Genomic DNA, 15,795 nt, shown 5'->3' with positions numbered 1-15,795 from the left:
CAGTCGCAACAACAACAATAAACGTAGAGGCGACTGGGTATCTGTTGCAGCCAGCGTCTCGCTTCGGCGGACTCGACGCGGTTGTTGCGACGCGCGTCTCTTCTTTTACTTTTTCCTCTTATCCTCTATCTGCACGTGGCAGCGGTGGTGGCTCGATTCGAGCCTGTCGGCAGGCCCGTGCACTTTCCTTTTCATCCTTCTCTCAGTCGCAATAACAACAATAAACGTAGAGGCGACTGGGTATCTGTTGCAGCCGGCGTCTCGCTTCGGCGGACGCGACACGGTTGTTGCAAACGTTGGTTGTTGCGACGCGCGTCTGTTCTTTCACTCTTTCCTCTCATATCTTTCAACTCCTCACTGTCTGCACGTGGCAGCGGTAGTGGCTCAGCTCGAGCCAGTGGGCAGGCCTATGCACTTTCCTTTTCATCCTCCTTTCAGTCGCAACAATAACTACAACAGTAAGCGTCTTCCTCCAGCTCCCTCGCATAGCGTCTCCCAGCATGTCTCGCGGGTAGCATAGCGTCGCGGCGCGCGGCGACAGCACTCTGGGTCCGCTTTTGGGTGACTGTCAAAATGCCAAGTTTGGCGCCACTGGCGTTCCCTTTGGGAATAAAGACAAATTACCATTAAATTTTGGAGAGAAAATACAAGATTGTGAAACTGTGCTTTGCCCGACGAAGTGAACGAAAATTTATTTCGCGCTGAAAATTACTTGAACGCATAGTTAAGAGGCTTATATGCACAACATATCAACCAGGCTTGGGTGTCAGGTTTGGCACCACTGGCAGGTAGTTCCGGTATTATGATTAATGGATTTTTTAATGCAATAACATCAGAGTTGTCCTCACACCAGAAGAAGAATAAACTTTATTCTGAAAGGCTTTACTATGGGAACAGTGTGGTTGGTCCGGGCTCTTAGTCCAGTGCCCCCTCGGAGACAGCCGCCGTTCAGGCTCGATCTATAAAGGTGAGCTGGACCTCCAGGACCGTGTTGGTCAAAGGCCTCCTCCCATTGCTCCAAAGTCCCACGTTCCACAAAGTCCCACTGCCCGGTTCCATTGGCAGGCCCGTGTGGTGTGGAATAGTGCCCTATTCTCAAAATGTGGACATCTGTACTCATACGCGGTGGAATAAATTTTGCTCAGTATGTACTAGCTAGCACGGAAAGGTGCCTGTCTGAAGCTGGCGCCAATGGGCTGCCCCCCTCTTTGCTGAGCTTAGGGGGAGGCGGTGGGTATCATCGCCTACTACCCCTTATGTGCTTCAATGTTATGGCGTACCATTGGGGTACAGGCTCCTGTAACCACTCTTCAGCCTCCGCTCTACCTCCACCTGCTCAGATTCTGAGTTAATGAAGTGATGGCATCAGCCGCCTAGTTTTTAAGTGCCTGAGTGCCCTGGAGCCCATAATGTTTGATTCCAGGGATGTGCCTCCATGTTGATAAGTGAGTTGCATGGCTGTTGTGCCTAGTGTTCTGTTGAGGTAACTCCTGCTGGCAGGAGACTCTCCCCGCGTGTTGCCAATGGCCACAGCTAATGGCGCTAATGGCCACTGCTAGTGACCTCTCCAGCTTCAGTAGGTTTGCAGGCTCTGATGGTGACACTGGTGATTTCTCTGTACGCAGAGTTCACTGCCGTAGCAGCAGCTGCTGGTCTTCCAGCCTAGCAAGCAGCATCCACGTAGACCATGTGCACTCTACCCGCCAATTGTTTTTCGAGACTCTTGGCTCTTGCTTCCCTCCTGGCTTGATGCAGTTCGAGGTGCATGTGCCATGAAATTTCGAGGGCAATGTAGGACGCCTTTATTTCATCCTGCCCTGCTGCAACCTGCCCTGCTGCGCGTGACTTCACTGGGTTTCGCGCATGCGCAGAATATGGCTTTTGCAGCATACCTGGCATACGCGAAGCTCGGCTCCGACCCTCGTAGTTAAGCTTTTCGCTTCAAAAAACGGGTCTTACCACGCAGAGGGTCGGCTGAGTTAGGAAGCGGATTTTGACCAGAGTGATGTTGGCAGCATGTAGCAGCCAAATGTGGTTACCCGTGTCATTCTTCACCTCTGCATCATGCAAGCGTCACCGAGGGCGAGGTGAATATAACACCACACAGGATCATATTATACAATCATGTAGGCTCCTGTAATACAGCCACCATGTCACTCATTGCGTTTGAAACAGTCAGGTTTCAAAGTAACAGTGTTACAAAGAAACATCACTATTTTATCATTCACCAGTCGCCTTCTGTAATTCTGGGGCACTTCTTCTGCAAGGCGGACAATTTCCGGTGGTGCAAACACCTCGTAGCGAAATGATTCGCCTTTTTTCTGTGCAGGACAAGAAGCTGTGTTTATAGTAGCTGTGGTACTCGAGAATACGTCCCTGACAATGCACTGCAGATTTTTAGTGGCGACGACACGCTTATATACCAGCCCGCAGCTTCACCACCCACCCTTACTTCTGATGAGTGTCTGTCGGCTAATAATGGGAGAATTTTCGGTTGTAGACGACTTGATCTACACACTGAGGCACCAATGCATTCGTCTGACTTCGCTTTGTGACTCCATGCCTTTAAGAAAAAAGGAGGACGAGTGTACGTTGCTGGCCAAGCGAGAAATGCACTTATGCTGCCGTCTGGTCGCTCCCAGTACCCTCTTCCTGGCGGTTCTCTCTCTGGCCGCCAGATGGCGATGTGGTCTATGAATATTGCAAATAGGCTTTGCGAAGCAGGGCCTCTACCTGCTCAGATTCTGAGTTATTGAAGTTCTTATACGGCAGACTGTTCATGGTTCTGCTGACAACCACGGTTGGTACCAGCCTCTGTGTGTCTTCTTCCCTGAACCTTCATCTGTTGTTTGCGATTCTGGTGATCATTTCATCACACCAAAACCCTGCTGAGGTCTGAGAAAAAAAATTCACTGATTGGTCGAGAGATGTCACCTAACCTTGTGGCATCATCACAACCTACGCACTGTGGTAGTTGGCAAATAAATGGCTGGTGGAGAGAGATCATGCAACCTTGTTACATCATACCAACCTTCCCAATGAGTTGTGAACAACCTAGTAGAATTCTAGATAGCAACCTAGGTAAGAACCAAAATCAAAACTCAGAAAAGAAATGTGATATATGCAAATGTTGGAACCATCACAGCATAGCGGGTACCGCTACTGCAGCTAGCGGTCCGAATGTGGCGATCTATAGACTGAGAACTGCAAAGAAACCGACGGCAACACCGACAGAAGTCGCAAGAGAAGCTGCAACTAGTATGAAATCTGATGCTGTCGCAATCGACTCTTAAAGGTGCACTAAACAGGATTCTGAGCTCGTCTTTTTACCGCAGGAACTCGATCTGCATGCACCGAGCATTCTTAGAAACTTCAAATTATCTTCCTGTACGGCGGATTTCCCTATTGAATTGAATTAGCGTCCCATTTCCCGCCTTTTCTTTTTTTTAACTCGCCTCCGAAAAGAGGAGGAGCCGGCCAATGCGTGGAGGCCCTTTCAGCCAGCCGGGTGGCGGCTTGCCACTCTACCATCGGCGGAGTGATATGTAAGATCGGCAAAAGCAAGGAGTCCATGCGTATTTTTATTTTCGTGCAGCACACTAGCAAACAGCTGGTGTGCTGCTTTAGGTACCATAGGTACCAAGTATGCTTATTGAGGTCGGTGATATGGTACCTTGAGCTAATTAAGCATGCTTGGAACTGCTGCTGCTGCTTAGAAGCAAGAACACTGTCTATATAGTGTGCAGATCTGCTGACACTAAACTGTGGTAGCAAGGGACATCTTTTTTTCTTTGCAGGACTGGAGCCCTTCATCCAGGGCATCGCTCCTGGATCGCCTGGCCTCACTGCTCCATCAGCGCAGCTGCACAGATTTAGTTGCCCAGTTGTGTCTCCCTTTGTTGACAGAGCTTCTGACACGTTCGGTTCTGCGCTCTCACGACAAAGAGCACATGTGTGTTGCTTTGGGGCGGCTTGTTTCAAGGTATCCAGCAGCCATGCTGTTTGTGGACGCCTATCTTAAACACAGCTGCGACCTGCCAGAGCTCTTGCAGAAGTCCCAGGTTGGCACAGGGGATGGTGCCCCGCCAGCCAAGAGGCCTCGCATCGCATCGGTACCTTTGAATGTTGTGCGTTGCTGCTGGCAACTGCTGCGTCAGCAGCCTGGCCAACTTTCCCATCGCTGGGACTGGAGTCCTCTGCTGCCTTTCCTGAAGCATTCATCAGTCGATGTTCGCTGGTAAGTGCTCTTGTTGTTCATTTGTCTTTAATCGATTAATTTTGATGAGAGCAGCATGATTTTCTGCATTGGTTGAACCATGTGTATGACAGGTCAGTGTGTGCGCTTTGTTTATGCTTAGCGGTTGTGGATGGTCCGAATGAATATAAAAATGAGGTGAGTTGGTAGATAACTTTCAAGCAGGGCACTCGTAGAAAAATGAAGATTGAGAGTATTAGAATTACATACAATGGTACCAGGCTGTTGATTAGACCATTTACCGCTGATTTTTTTTCAATTACTGTGGAGCCTTCCACACACATTCATTTTTAACCCAGTGCATGGGACTCACTGAATGCATCTGATTGAAAAAGTAGACGTTTAAGATAGAAATAATTGAAAAAGACTGAAACAAGATGTCTGTTTACTCTCAGAAGACAATATCCACATGCTTTATAAAGGCTGCATTAGTACTGTATATGCATTGCATCTTGACGGTTTTTTTTCTTTTTGGCACCTCTACATCAGTGCCTGATCCTCATGGCAGGTGTCACTTTTGTCACCAGAAGAAGGATGCACTAAAAAGTCACTTTCATTGCTGCACTCAACATTATTACCCTCCATGGGGAATATCCATTATTTCTGAAATAGAAGGACCATGTTTTCTCCCTGTTGTGACTGTAAGCTTGCATGCCAGAAAACAGTCACCTGAAATGTCAAGAAATGCAAAGAAAATTACTTTGAAAAATTGGAACTCCTGCTGCTACCTATTTGCAAAATATCTATCCTGCTGTCTGTCGTAGTGTGTCATCCTGGGAGGGCATTAAAACTGTTGAAAATCACAAGTCATCATATCAATAGCTTTTAGAAGCCATTGAGTTAAAGGGTTGTTTTGAACAGGCATCGCTGTTGGGATGGCAGCATTTCTGTGAAACAAAAAAGAATGGTAAAAAAAAAAAAATGACTTGGTTCGGCCAACTTAAAATGCCTTAGTACTGGTGCACGTTTAAGAAACTCGTATGGTCATCTACCTGGAGCCCTTTTATACAGCATTCCTCGCTGTGTGATTGTGATGCATTAAAACTTATTGATATTTATTATGATGCTTGGAATAGAATCAAACTTGTGGAATAATTAGTTTTTTCGTAACTTATCGAAATGAACTTATTTTACAGCCCAGCATATCCACTTGGAATTTTTTACCTTGATCATGGAACTAGAAAAACTATTTGTTAGGTGAACAGTTATTGCTGCAAGGTTGCAGATGGTTTTGTGCAAGACTTTTCTTTTTGTTTCATAATTACTGTAATTACTGTTCTTCTCATTTCACAGCTGGAATGGAGAACACAAGTAAAAATGAAGCGCATGTCACTTTATCAGGACCTATTTTTCGTTTTTCCAGGCATGCAGTGCAGTGCATGACACTGCTTTTATCCCTGAGTGAGGCTAAACAACAACAACTGCTTCAGCAGCTGCTCCCAGGAGATGAAATGATGCAGACAGACCTACGGTGAGCGCACTGCATTGCGGTCACCTTACATCTGCTAAGGGGATTGAAACAGGTGTGAGCCACCGTCGCTCGGTGGTTAAAACGCTCGGTCGCTGACCAAAAAGATGCAGGTTTGGTCCTGGCCGCGGCGGTCGCATTTCGATTGGAGGCGAAATGCTAGACACCGGTGTACTATACAATGCCAATGCACGTTAAAGAACGTCAGGCGGTTGGAATTTCTGGAGCCCTTCACTACAGTGTCTCTCATAGCCTGAGTCGCTTTGGGACATTAAACCCCAATAATAATAACAAAACAGGTGTGAGGCTGTGTTTCGTTAAAGTGGACCCGGTAATGTACATATGTATTTAAACTATTTAAAGAAACTAAACGAGTACGGACACGCGGTTTCAAAGACCACTAAAAGATCATTTGTTTCCACAGTAGGGATGCCACTCATCAAGTTTTATTTGCGGGCTGTGAGTGCAGTTTCATTTCATATGATTTTCAGTATTGACTTATGAGCAGCAATATTGGCCTACGCATAGGAATCGACATCAAGTGGTCTGTAATCCGAGGAGAACAGATCGTGGCTTCTCCGTGTCTGACTCTGAAAATGGTGGCAGAGAATCTGGTAGAGGCACGAGCAGTCAAACTTATTACATCAGATTTCCAAGCACACACTATCTCTGACACTGTATCTGGTTGAATGTGACGTCACACAGGAAATATGACCTTGCGCTGAGCAGAGCCAAAACTGATGCTAAAAATCACTTGTAATTAATCATTTGCATTGACATCTTGCTTTCTGAGTTTATTATATTTTAATGATTAATGTGCTTGTTGAAGTTTTTCAGTGCAAAAAGACTGACTCAGAAAATTGTGTTCGTACCCCTTTAAAGTTTTCTGTAGTTCGGAAAAGCAATATTCTGTACTAAGGTTTCATGTGAACATGTCATGAGTACCAGAAATGTTAATTGTGTTTTATCCTGGCAGATGCAAGCAATTTTTAAGTGACTGGCTTCTTGTGATCGGTTTGGTCATTGAATGTAGCTGTTGAGGTGATACAGGTGTTTTATTAAAGGAAAATGAAGGGCCTGGTGTGCAGCTTTTTTGTGCCACTTACGTTGAGCAGCTTTATTTTTCATTTACATTTGTACTTCCTGAGTGACTAATTTTATCTTGAATTTATTGCTGCCAGCTAATGGGAACTGAACTTGATAGTTTGAAATTGAACCACTTTTAGTAAATCAGTGCCTGAGGCCATGTTGCGTTTATTAAAAGATGACAGCGAGCTTAATAGTGCTTTGGGAAGAGCTCTCACAGTATGGGTGTTCTTGCGAGAGTGATTAGTTATATGTTCTTTATTTATGGTTCTTTCATTTAACTGGAGGCCGCAATGCTATTTTCATTCATTAAGCCTTCGTTGTTGTCTGTAGGCTGTCCACAGAGGCTGCTCTTGGAGCCCTTCGACCTCCTACATGGCCTCCATCGTCCAAAAACCCTGGATGGCCACTGACTAGTTCGGATCTTAGCCCAGGTGTGGTGTGTGTCTCAGGCCTGCTTCTGCAGCAACGGACAGCCTCAGAGAAGCCTGCAACTCCAGCAATCCATCACGTATGGCTTTTCATGTACAAGCGACATTGGCTCTCTTTGATTGCACATCACAGCTGCTCCAGGTTTTTCCAGTGATATACTGTACATCCTCGATTAGGGTGGCACTCGTGTATCGGTTGCACCCGCGGTTTCGGACTAGATAATTGAGAAAAAACGTATGGTTATACATTTTCTTTTCATTCGTGTATGGGTTGCACCTTCAAAATTCATACCCGATATTTAAAAAAAAAAAAAGTGCAGCCCTTACTCGAGTTTATGCGGCACCCTCATCAGATCTGAGCAAAATTTCGGCCCGTTAGCATTAATCGTAATAGTGGGGCATGGACGTGGCCTGCACTTGCACCTTGCCACCGTAGCCTTTGATCTGTTGACTTTTGGCTTTTGGTTTCCGGCCACGTTTCTGGTCTTTGGAAGTGGTGCCTCAGATTGGTTTGTGGCAAAGATGTCGTAGAAATTATGTCGTGGCAGTTCATTTTTTGCAGGTGCTTTGAATCTGGAAGGGTGTCGGGACTTTCATTTGTGCTTTTCTCAGCAACGCAGCCACCTTTCCACATAGGAAAAATGTTGGTAGTGTTCCCGAAGAATAATCTATCCGCCTTGCCTAGTTTAATATTTCCCTTTAGTGTCCCTTTAACCCTTTGTAGTTTGAAACTGTTTCGCCAGTTCTGCGTGCTGCAAAAGAAAACAGCAACTCTGCAAGAACAACTCAATGAATGAGTAAAGATCTCAGATTCTTGTTCTTCACCTCACTTCCACGAGGTGCTTGTTTATTTGGCGTTGGACTCGTAGCAGACAGTCGGACGATGGTACATGGACGAACAGAGTAACTTGACTTTTATAAAACTTCATAAACGGTACAGAAACTAACACCCACAGAAGAGGAAGAGTCAACAGGAAAATGGCGCAAAAGACGTGGACAAAAGAAACAAACACGACAGGACCAGCGCTGGTCCTGTCGTGTTTGTCTCTTTTGTCCACGTCTTTTGCGCCATTTTCCTGTTGAATCATGAACCAACTAGCCCAAACTAGAGTTCTTCAAGAGGAAGAGCTTCACACTTTACTCTGGCAAAATTTTTCTTCTCTAGCATCAGTTTTTGGCAAAATTTTATCTTACGAATTTTGGTTGTATCGAACTATCCTACAGTTTTTTACTTACAATTTTTTACCAGTTCGCTACAACGAGGTTTCACTATACTGTCTTGATTTCACTGCAGTTTGCTTCTGAAAATAACTAGTAGCAGCGTACATATATTTAATTTATTTGTCTTTTCAAATTTATAAAATGTTTGTTTTTAGTGAAAGTAGTGTCTTTGTCATTAGAACATGGTAATATATCAATACAGGCCAACTTTTATACGTCCTCAGTGTCTCTCTAAGATCTCCTGATTTACTGTATTATTTCATGAAAGGACCGTGCCCATGTATGGGCACACTCCCTGTTTTGGACTAATAAGTGAGAAAAATGCATTTGTACGGTTTTTTTTTTTTCAATTTGTGTATGGGCCACACCTTCAAACTTTGCACCCAAATGTTTCAAAAGAAGTGTGGCCCTTAAATGAGTTTGTATGGTAGTTCAAGTGGTACATAGTATTTCACTTGCTTGGCTCTGACTGCAGAGAGCATCACGCTCTAAAGAGGCTTAAGCATGAACTGGTGTTTATGCTGGCGGATCATTTGCAGGACTGGCTAGTGCCATCAGCCGAACGGGCCCTCCGCTCTCTGGCCGAGTGTGTGGCTTGTGGCCAGCCTTGCCTGGTGCGTGGGCCTGTGGGGTCAGGCAAAACGAGTCTTGTGCGGCTGTTGGCCTCCCGGCTGGGCCAGCCCCTGGTGAGCGTGCAGCTGGGGGACCAGGCGGATGTGCACACCCTAGTGGGCGGCTACATTTGCTCGGAGGTGGCTGGCCAGTTCTCCTGGAGGGAGGGACCCCTGGCTCGAGCTATGCGCCAGGTAGGTTCTGGTTTTCCCTTGGGAGAGGCTGAACACAAAGCGGACAAATGCATGTGGCTGTGTTCATCTTCTTTCTTACGCTTTTTTGTCCATTTTTTTACTTAGTGAAAAAAAAAAGATGTTTATTTTGCGGTAATATGATTTCATTGTGGGAGTGAAATATTGATGCCAGTAGGAGTAGTATTTGGTGACTCTGTGTAGTGGTGTGGGATGTCTCTTGGATCATTAGGGCCCTCTATTTCTTTGGGGACACCAAGCCAGGGGGCCCCCTGTTCTAAAGCTCTCTAATGTGGGGCACAGCAGGAAGTAGGGAGGAGGGTATGCGTCAGCTTATATTTGGAGTCTACTTTCATTTGGGTAGCGAAGGATGGGAGTTAAGAGGTCGATGTATAGGTGGCATATACGGTGCATATTGCATGTTATGACCTTCGTAGAGTTTTCTAGGACGTGTTTGCGAAATCTCCATGTAATTTGTGCATCCCCCTTAGTGAAGCATTATTAAAAAAAAAAGTGTGCAAATTGTGCGAGTAAATATGATACTTCCTGCAGGTTGTTGACAAAGTGCCACATGCACAGGTTGCACGACATGTCTAAGTAACGGCAACGAAAGAGGCGATGCAATCACAATGCCATCTGCTGGAGGCTAACGGAGATCAGGGATGATAAAATAGTGTACCTTCCACATTTGCACATTCTCCTTTGACTGATTAATATGGTAAGCAGCAAAGTGAACCGATGAACTGTTATTGCTGTGAGCAGTCCTATGTTTTTGGATTCTGGTGCAGTGCTTGCAACGCACACCGCATGCTCCAGAAGGTGATGATGGCGATGACCAAGTTTGCGCTCTTGCTGCCTATTGTTCATTCAGGAAAATGACCACCAGAGTGACCGTGTCAGATGTCTATGACGGTTGAGAGAGAGAGAGAGAGAGAGATAAAGAGAGGGGGAAAGGCAGGGATGTTAACCAGAAAGGTTTCCGGTTGGCTACGGTTGAGTTTGAAACAATGGCTATGGAACCCATATGCATGTGAGTTGGTGAGAGTCTTTTGTGTATAGAGCTCTATACATCCTGGTGGGGCTGCACGCACTGGGTGTGCTGCTACCTACAGGCACATCGGAATCATTTTTTGACCTGCAGCAGTACAAATAGGTCGTCTTCATAGGTAAATCCTCCATGCTACCAAATCTGGTTGGTCACTTTCAGGGCAAGAAAAAAGGAAAAGTAGACTTAAATATGACAGTACACTGTATGCTTTGTCTCGCATGGCCTTTGAGAAAGGGACGACTGAGGTGCAAGTTTTTTATTGGTCCATGAAGAGCGTGCGCCTCGGAGTGAAGTTCAACTCTCATGCCACGCGGCGTGTAACCGAGTACGCATGTTGGTAGTGGGCATTGCCCACTAGGTGGGGGTGAAGTGGAGAGGTGGATGGTGGGTGGTACTTCTGGAGGGCAGCTGGCTTTTCCACTATGTCTTTGAATTCAATTTTGCCATTGTTTTTACTGTGAAAACAGTGCTAGTGTCACAGTGTGAAAATGCTGCCGTCTTGCACTGCGAAGTCCTGACCCTCCAGAAGCACCACCCACCAGCCACCTCCCCACTGCATCCTCTTAGCTACAGGGTTGTCCACCCATCCACCTATTTCCACCCTCCAGAAGTGCCATTCGCCACCCAACCACCAGACTCTATCCACGTAGCAGTGGAAGCCCACGTAGCAGTGGAACAAAAAAGCAATGGCGAAATTGAATTCAAAGATGCAGCGAGAAAGCCAGCTGCCCTTCAAAAGCACTTCCCACCAGCCACCTCTCCACGTCAACCCCCCCCCCCCCCTGTCTAGGGGACTGCTGCCCCCCACCCTCACCCCCGACCCCCAATTTTTGCCAAGTGGAATGAAAGTTTTGCTAAGTTTTACTTGTACTGCTGTTGCAGTAAAAATCCAGAACTTTGATGAAATGGCAGGGATAGCTACAGGGAAAGCTGGATTGGGTGTAAGGTAAGGCAACACATAGGGGTGCAGCTGCTGCAAGAAGCAGCTATGGGTCAAGTGCAGTGGTGCACATAGGGTATTCAACAGCTGATGCCCTGAGTCACTGGCCAGACGACTGCTGTGCTGGGTTTGTCTTCCATTTCCTTGTGTCCAGGTTGTGTTTATCGTGGCGCATCATAATGGATCCTAACTTGCCTATGCTTGCATCCTTCAATTCTTGCAGGGTTGCTGGCTCCTCCTGGAAGACCTGGAACGAGCGTCCCCGGATGTGTCCAGCCTGCTTCTAACAGTGCTGCAGTCGGGCACGGTGTCGGGGCTTCCTCCCAGGGCACCTGGCTTCCAGCTGGTGGCTACTTACCGGGAGGTGGGCCACCCAGCTGCCCTGGCCACCGAAGCTTTGTGGGCGCATGTCTACCTGGAACACCCCACTCTACGGGAGCTGCGCCAGGTGAGTTATCTTGTGTCTGTTCATCATCTCCTTTCAGTTAGCAGGTTTAAGCTTCATTTTTGTGCTTTAGCATTTAAGCCTGCACTTCACGATTTCGCCGATCTTTGCCTTGAAGCAACCTGGGTACGCCACTTAGGTCGCATGACCTTGTGACATCATCACAATCTGCCCATCGGGTTGTGGCAATTAAATTAACGACTGGTCTCGTTAATTCGAATTTTAAGGTACCAGCAGTGAAGCCGGTTTATTTGAAGGACAGTATATAAAATGCTCGTTGCCCGCGAGAAAAAAAAAAAGTGCGGAAAATGCAAAAATGCAGTGAAGCCTTATGTGGTACAAACTCTGTGGTACAAGCAGCTAAAAGTCTGTGATGAGCGCGTAGTTTTAGGGTCCTGGAAGAACAATGTGGAAGTAAGCGAGGGAAATGTACCAGTTGGCTTACGAAACCGGCACGGAGCTGGATTCGGACGGAGTGCACATGCTGAGGCCGACAGCTGCCCTCACTGTGGGTTAGCGGCGAACCTCAGAAACCGACCAGGCTATTTTTTGGCCTGGCAACAGGGGCCCTCCTATCGTCATGCCTGCCATTAAGTGCATCTAATAGGTGTTAGAAATATTAGAAAACTCTCGAATATCAGTTCCTCGAATGTCTATTTCTCAGATACATATGTGAACCAAATATGAAACATATTCGATTTGTTTTCGGGATTTTGATTATTCGCACACCTCTACAAAAAATTCATCGTTATTAAAGCTTTTCTTGTTACTAAATAAGAAGCTTATCATGAGACGAAAAAGGTCAAGATATTTGCTGCCTCTGGCTTGTTTGATTAAAAAGATAATTTTATTCACTCTTGTGATAGGCTGGCGGAGTAATGCAGAATGATGTGGACCATGGCCCAGTGTTGTACTAACTGCTGTTTTTTTAAGTTGTATCCTACTGTAGTGGTCTTCTGCAGTGTGGCGTCAATTTCATGAAAATTGCCAATAGAGACAAAAGGAAGAAGGTACTATAGGAGCAGTTTCTCCTATATATTGTCTTGTACTTCCCCGCTTCAAGGCATACTACCCATGTTCTCATGCAGATGATTGTCCATTACTGGCCCCAGCTGGAGCCAATGGCAGGGCGTCTACTTGACTTGTATTGGTGCCTTCGTGGACCCAGCTCACCAGTGCGACGTGCCGTCTCGCAAAGGTGGGGAATTCGAGATAATTACTGATGTCAGTGGTCTGTTCTTGTTTAAAGAAAGCATGTGTGAAGTGTGAAAAGTGCAGTGGCACTGATGGTGACCACCCTTAATGCACATTTATTAGGGGTGTACGAGTATTGAAATTTTCGAATAGAAATCAAATACCAATATGATGAAAAAGTGGCTTCAGATATTTTGAATCAAATTTTGAGTATCTGTTCAGTATGGCAAAAAATTATAGGGGCACCTGAGCAATTCTTATGATGACTAAATGTGAAAGCATTACAATAGAACCTCGATTGTACGACTTTCAGTAGATCGCACGAGACTGTCCCATAATCCGGGCGTCATATAATCGCAAATCTTGCGCAACTGAAAAGTGTGCAGTCACATTGAAAAGAAGAGAGCAGTGGATTTGACGCCGCCGTTCATGGTGCGGGGCAGATGGGGGGGTGGGTGTGGGGGGGGGGGGGGGGGGTGAACACGCTGCATTGCACTGCAGCGTGTTCACAGCATGTCCCGGAAATGTTGGAGTGGCGAAGTTCACAATTTTTTAGGCTGGTTTTTCGCAGCAAGGTGATTTATTTTTTAAGCTCATGGATGTTTGATTACTTGGACCATTTTTTGGATTCTGCCAAGTCCAAAAATCGGTCAGTGACTGTAACCATAAAACAGCGGGTACTTTGCATCATGTCTTGTTTCCTTGTGGCATTGGGTATTGATGCAATGGTTCCGGGATTCAGGGACTTGCTGAAGCTGTGTCAGCGGTTGGTGCTGCGTGGCTTCTCCCTGGAAGGCACGCATGCTGCCGAAGCTGTGTTCCAGGACACAATGGACTGCTTCTGCCAGAATGTCCGTGATTCGGCCAAGAGGCAGGCTTTGGCTCAGCAGTGTGGAGCACTGCTAGGGCTTACCAAGTCACAGGTTTGATACTCTCTCTCAGCCTTCCTGGGGAGCTTTTATGTTTCGTGCATGCTTGGGATCATCTTGAGAGGTTTAACAAATTTTCACAATGATGAGCAGCACCACTTTTAGACAGTCTATTGAGAGCATTGCTTTGTTTGCTTCTTTGAAAAATGTGGGAGCACTAACATCATGGAAATACTGTATTTTTTCCTTTTTTGCTGAAATTAAAAGTATTTGGTCTGTATCTGAGCTAGGAACATGAAGATCTGTACCTCAAATTGATGAAATGGATAAAAAGTTAGTGTTCATATCAACTTTGAAGCCTATGAGAACTTGATTGGTTTAAAGATACCTGAATGGCTCCATTTGCGAATGAAATAGTTCTTTTGTGAAGGCCGCTACTGTTCTTGTGACACTATATTTATGTCGTGGTAGCATCTACTCTGTCTTGAGAAATTTTTTGTATATGTTTTGTAAGTGGCTAACAACACCAAATGGCATCCTTGCAGGCTCTCTTTCTTTGCACCATGAACAAACCGGAGATCAAGGAGGCAGCGTCATCTGTGAAAGTGGGCCGTGTTGTCTTGCCTCGCCGGAAAGTTAAAGCTAAAGGGTCGTCATCAGCAACTGCAAATGCCAGCACCTTTGCCGGGACTCGGCATGCCTTGGTCTTGGTTGAACAGTTGGCAGCTGCAGTGGCCAATGAGGAACCGGTGCTGCTTGTTGGTGAGACAGGTGTTGGAAAGACAGCAACTGTGCAGCATCTTGCTCTTCTGACAGGTCAGTGCACCTTGTGCATTTTGTTCAGACATTCATGTTGATAATGCGAACCTATCTGGTGGTGTGTGTTTGTGTTGCAGGTCACCCTTTAGTGGTGCTCAACATGAGTCAGCAGAGTGACAGCAGTGACCTGCTGGGGGGCTTCAAGCCTATCGACATCAAACTGCTCTTAGCTCCTCTTCGGGAAGAGTTTGAAGCGCTCTTTTGTGCCACATTTTCTCAAGCTCAGAATGCAAAGTTTCTCTGCCATATCACTGTGAGTTGTCATTCTACTTCTACTTTGAACTTTGTTTTCTTGCACTCCTGCTTCGTTAGCTGTTTCAACTACTGTTGAAGTGTAAAAGAGTTCATCAACCTGAAAGGCAGGTAGTATTTTCACAGCACTATGCACAAAGTCCATTTCCATCCTTTTATTGCATAATCAAGCCATAGGTGGCTGATTAGTATATATAAGTATGTTACATATAGTGAATACATTTGTGAGTTACAGTAAACCCTTGTTAATCCGGACTCGCATATCTCAAAATATAAATCAAGCTGAAATATTTCATGGCACGCAGCAGGCACCATGTATTCATGACTGCTTCTCTCAAAAACGTTTTTGCGGTAAAACTCAGTTATATTGAAATCTGGCTGTTGAAATCTCAAAAGAAAAGGGCATTCAGCCAGGAGTTTGTTCAGCCAGGAGGAGTTCTCAAACTACCGTATAAATGCGTGTAAGGGCCGCACCCATGTATGGGCTGCACTCCGTTTGCCTGAAGGAAATGTTAAAAAAAAAATAAATCCGTGTAAGTTTTTTTTTTCACAAATTGCGTGTATGTGCCGCACCCCGAAAATTGGCCCTCGAATCTAGAAAAAAAAATGCGGCCCTTACACGCGTTTATGCGGTAGGTTCCGTGACCAACCCACACTGGCCTCTCCCCCTTTCCAGTACACGTCTGGTGGGCTGAAGGAAGACACAGTACCTGATTTGTTAAAACTCATTTCAGAGCCTCTCTTACCTCGTTCCTCAGTTTTGTGCTGTCGACGTTGGTGCCGTCTGCAGCACAGACCTTGGCAGCACGTCAGGATGCTGCACGCCAGTAACGGCGCCGCGTGTTTACGCTTTGACAGAAGCGCTAATGGCGGTCGCTTGCCTGGCGAACTTGGCAGCGCGTCAAGACACTGCTGCGCCCAGCTGCGCCAGTGCACGCATCTTTAGAAAGAACGCTGGCAAGAT

The 15,795-nt window shown here is 46.1% G+C and overlaps 1 protein-coding gene across 5 annotated transcripts in view; it reads left to right on the top strand.

The window, feature by feature from the left end:
• Nucleotides 1–15,795, top strand: part of LOC149359076 (midasin) — a 147,938-nt gene that overhangs the window by 1,003 nt on the left and 131,140 nt on the right. For 4 of the 5 annotated variants that reach the window (XM_089571243.1, XM_089571242.1, XM_089571245.1 and 1 more), the window contains exons 2-10: nt 3,798–4,237; nt 5,619–5,726; nt 7,143–7,320; nt 9,001–9,267; nt 11,476–11,700; nt 12,786–12,895; nt 13,634–13,814; nt 14,306–14,576; nt 14,657–14,832. In XM_089571243.1, the coding sequence (XP_089427369.1) occupies nt 3,798–4,237; nt 5,619–5,726; nt 7,143–7,320; nt 9,001–9,267; nt 11,476–11,700; nt 12,786–12,895; nt 13,634–13,814; nt 14,306–14,576; nt 14,657–14,832 (1,956 nt within the window). Of the gene's footprint in view, nt 1–264; nt 459–3,797; nt 4,238–5,618; nt 5,727–7,142; nt 7,321–9,000; nt 9,268–11,475; nt 11,701–12,785; nt 12,896–13,633; nt 13,815–14,305; nt 14,577–14,656; nt 14,833–15,795 lie in introns of those variants that run through there. The other variant, XM_089571246.1, reaches the window with a different exon arrangement.

The sequence above is a fragment of the Amblyomma mixtum genome, chromosome 2, assembly GCF_055824585.1.
Source record: "Amblyomma mixtum isolate Tamu chromosome 2, ASM5582458v1, whole genome shotgun sequence".
NCBI lineage: Eukaryota > Metazoa > Arthropoda > Arachnida > Ixodida > Ixodidae > Amblyomma > Amblyomma mixtum.
The sequence above is the reverse complement of the archived record's forward strand: the minus strand, read 5'-3'. Positions and strand labels throughout refer to the sequence as shown.